The sequence below is a fragment of the Orycteropus afer genome, unplaced genomic scaffold, assembly GCF_000298275.1.
Source record: "Orycteropus afer afer isolate SDZICR_OR568_19922 unplaced genomic scaffold, OryAfe1.0 scaffold00333, whole genome shotgun sequence".
NCBI classification, from domain to species: domain Eukaryota; kingdom Metazoa; phylum Chordata; class Mammalia; order Tubulidentata; family Orycteropodidae; genus Orycteropus; species Orycteropus afer.
The window spans coordinates 3,635,361-3,638,093 of NW_006921920.1; the positions used below are offsets into that span (position 1 = coordinate 3,635,361).

The 2,733-nt window shown below is 37.9% G+C and overlaps 1 protein-coding gene across 1 annotated transcript in view; it reads left to right on the forward strand.

Annotated features, from left to right (window-relative positions):
* Positions 1-2,316, forward strand: part of SNAI2 (snail family transcriptional repressor 2) — a 19,393-nt gene extending 17,077 nt beyond the window's left edge. The window contains exons 3-4 of the mRNA XM_007952381.1: positions 715-1,260; positions 2,135-2,316. Of these exons, the coding sequence (XP_007950572.1) occupies positions 715-1,260; positions 2,135-2,316 (728 nt within the window). The remainder of the gene's footprint in view (positions 1-714; positions 1,261-2,134) is intronic.
* The last annotated feature ends 417 nt before the right edge of the window (positions 2,317-2,733 follow it).

Below are 2,733 nucleotides of genomic sequence, written 5' to 3' on the forward strand. Positions count from 1 at the left end.
TGTGTATATATATATATATATACATTTTATTTATATCACTACTCAAATAGTATTTTTAAGAGCTAAAGACTAAGCTGTTTCCCTTTAAAACAGTGAATTTACCTTATAATCTGTTAGTCCTTCAGGGTCAGCTTTAATTTAAAACTTTTAAAAACTCTTAAAGGACAAGAAAAACTTCATTGACTATTGCCAGCTCATTTATAAAATATGTGTATTATGTATATATGCATAATGAATGTATGGAGGATGAGAAACATTACATAAAGTTTGAAGTACTGTTTTTTCATGTAAATGAGGTTTTTTCTAAAGCAGTTTGCGTTTTTGCAGAATGCATTTTTGTATTCACAACATAAAACATGTAAATAAAATAATCTATGCATAAAATGGAAAACAACTTTTCTACATGTTTGAAAATACGATGCAGGTCCTTTATCAACCATTGGGAATGTGCAGGCCCTTACTTGGCTTCACTCCCGGACAGCAGAGCATTGTGTAGGTTAGAGCAGCTGTCAGACTGTGTGCTCAGCAGACATATATGTGCATGACATGCAACAAGTATGTGAGTGTCAGGGTACAAGTGAAAGGTTTTACAAATGCCCTCCCAAATGGGCCTTAGTCTACATTTATAAAGTCCTGTAGGTGTTGTCATATAGCTTCTTCGTGTGGTGGTTTAATTATTTTGACTGTAATTTTCTTTCCTATTCTTTACCCTAGTGATTATTTCCCCATATCTCTATGAGAGTTACCCCATGCCGGTCATCCCACAACCAGAGATCCTCAGCTCAGGAGCATACAACCCCATTACTGTGTGGACTACAACAGCTCCATTCCACTCCCCACTGCCAAATGACCTTTCACCTCTCTCTGGATATCCCTCAGCCTTGGGGCGAGTGAGTCCCCCTCCTCCATCTGACACCTCATCCAAGGACCACAGTGGCTCAGAAAGTCCGATTAGTGATGAAGAGGAAAGAATACAATCCAAGCTTTCAGACCCCCATGCCACTGAAGCTGAAAAGTTTCAGTGCAATTTATGCAATAAGACTTATTCAACTTTTTCTGGGCTGGCCAAACATAAGCAGCTGCATTGCGATGCTCAGTCTAGGAAATCCTTCAGCTGTAAATACTGTGACAAGGAATACGTGAGCCTGGGTGCCCTTAAGATGCACATTCGGACCCACACTTTACCTTGTGTCTGCAAGATCTGTGGCAAGGCATTTTCTAGACCCTGGTTACTTCAAGGACATATTAGAACTCACACTGGTAAGAAAATAAAAAAAGTAGATAAGAGTATTGCTCTCTGCTAGAATGAAGCTCTGTGCTGGCTATTGGATTTGCATTAAGTAGTGACACAGTGCTCTTACCAATTGACGTTAATTTATAGCAACTTCCTGACTACTCTCCAGAAGTCCTTAGAGCACCAAGTGCTCCAATTTTTGTTAACAGCCTCTGTTGCGGCGACTGCAAACAACATTTAGACTTTGGAAAGTAGGCACCGGAGGTTTGGTCTCAAAGATCAGTTAGAAAATCAGGAAAGATGTATTTGAATGTGTGTTCTGTGTAATCAGCAAATACAAATGTTACTATCTTAATCAATTGATTTGGTAAATAGATGAAGAGTTTTCTGTTAATCACTTTCTGGCTGTGGTATCTAGCAGTCCAGAGCTAGTTGGGTAGATGTAACTGAATTTTTTTTTCTTCTTTCTGAATTGTTTTATTCCTAGCACAAAATTATTCTCTGGGGAGTGAAGTCATTTATCATGCCTTAGTCATAATACAGAAAGAGGGAATATACTGGGAAATGTTGGGAATTGCTCAACATTCACTGCACCTGCTAAAGCAGAAAGCTTTCATAAGTGAAAGTCCTAGAACTACATGAATTATTTCTGTGTGACTGGCAGTAGTAATTATATTCTGGGTGTGATTTTTTTTTTAATGCAATCTTCAAATTTTTCTTAAAGGGCCAGATATTAAAATAATGATCTATTACAGTGAATTTTAATCAAGTTTTGCTGCTTTTCATTCTTTTAGAAAAGGATAGTGAATATTTATAAACATTGTTTGACTTTATTTTTCCTCTGAAAACACTGACTTTCTTTTTCATTTCCTTCCTGCCCCCACCCCCTCCGCCTCACAGGGGAGAAGCCTTTTTCTTGCCCTCACTGCAACAGAGCCTTTGCAGACAGGTCAAATCTGAGGGCCCATCTGCAGACCCATTCTGATGTAAAGAAATACCAGTGCAAAAACTGCTCCAAAACCTTCTCTCGAATGTCTCTTCTGCACAAACATGAGGAATCAGGCTGCTGCGTAGCACACTGAGTGATGCAATCAATGTTTACTGGGATAGAATTCATTTCTTCACTCCAATTCCAAAGGCATTTTCTCTTGTGCTTACCAACCAAACACACACACACACACACACAGCTGAAAATCACAAATCCATGTGTTTAAATTTAATCCTTTCCATGTGAAGTTTAAAATTTTCATATATTTACTGACAGCCAGATTGAGAGGATAAAAGACAAGGACCTTTCTTTTCAAAGATGAAGCGAAAAACCACATTGCATCTTTTTTTAAACTAAGGAAGAATGCAAAGATTTACAGTGCTGCCAAATCATTTCAACTGAAGTATTGCTTTGTAACAGAGTTTGTAATAGAATTTCTTATAGGAAGAGAATCTGCCAAACACTATCTCAGGTGCTTTGTAAAGTATTCCAAGTTTACTGCCTTACATGT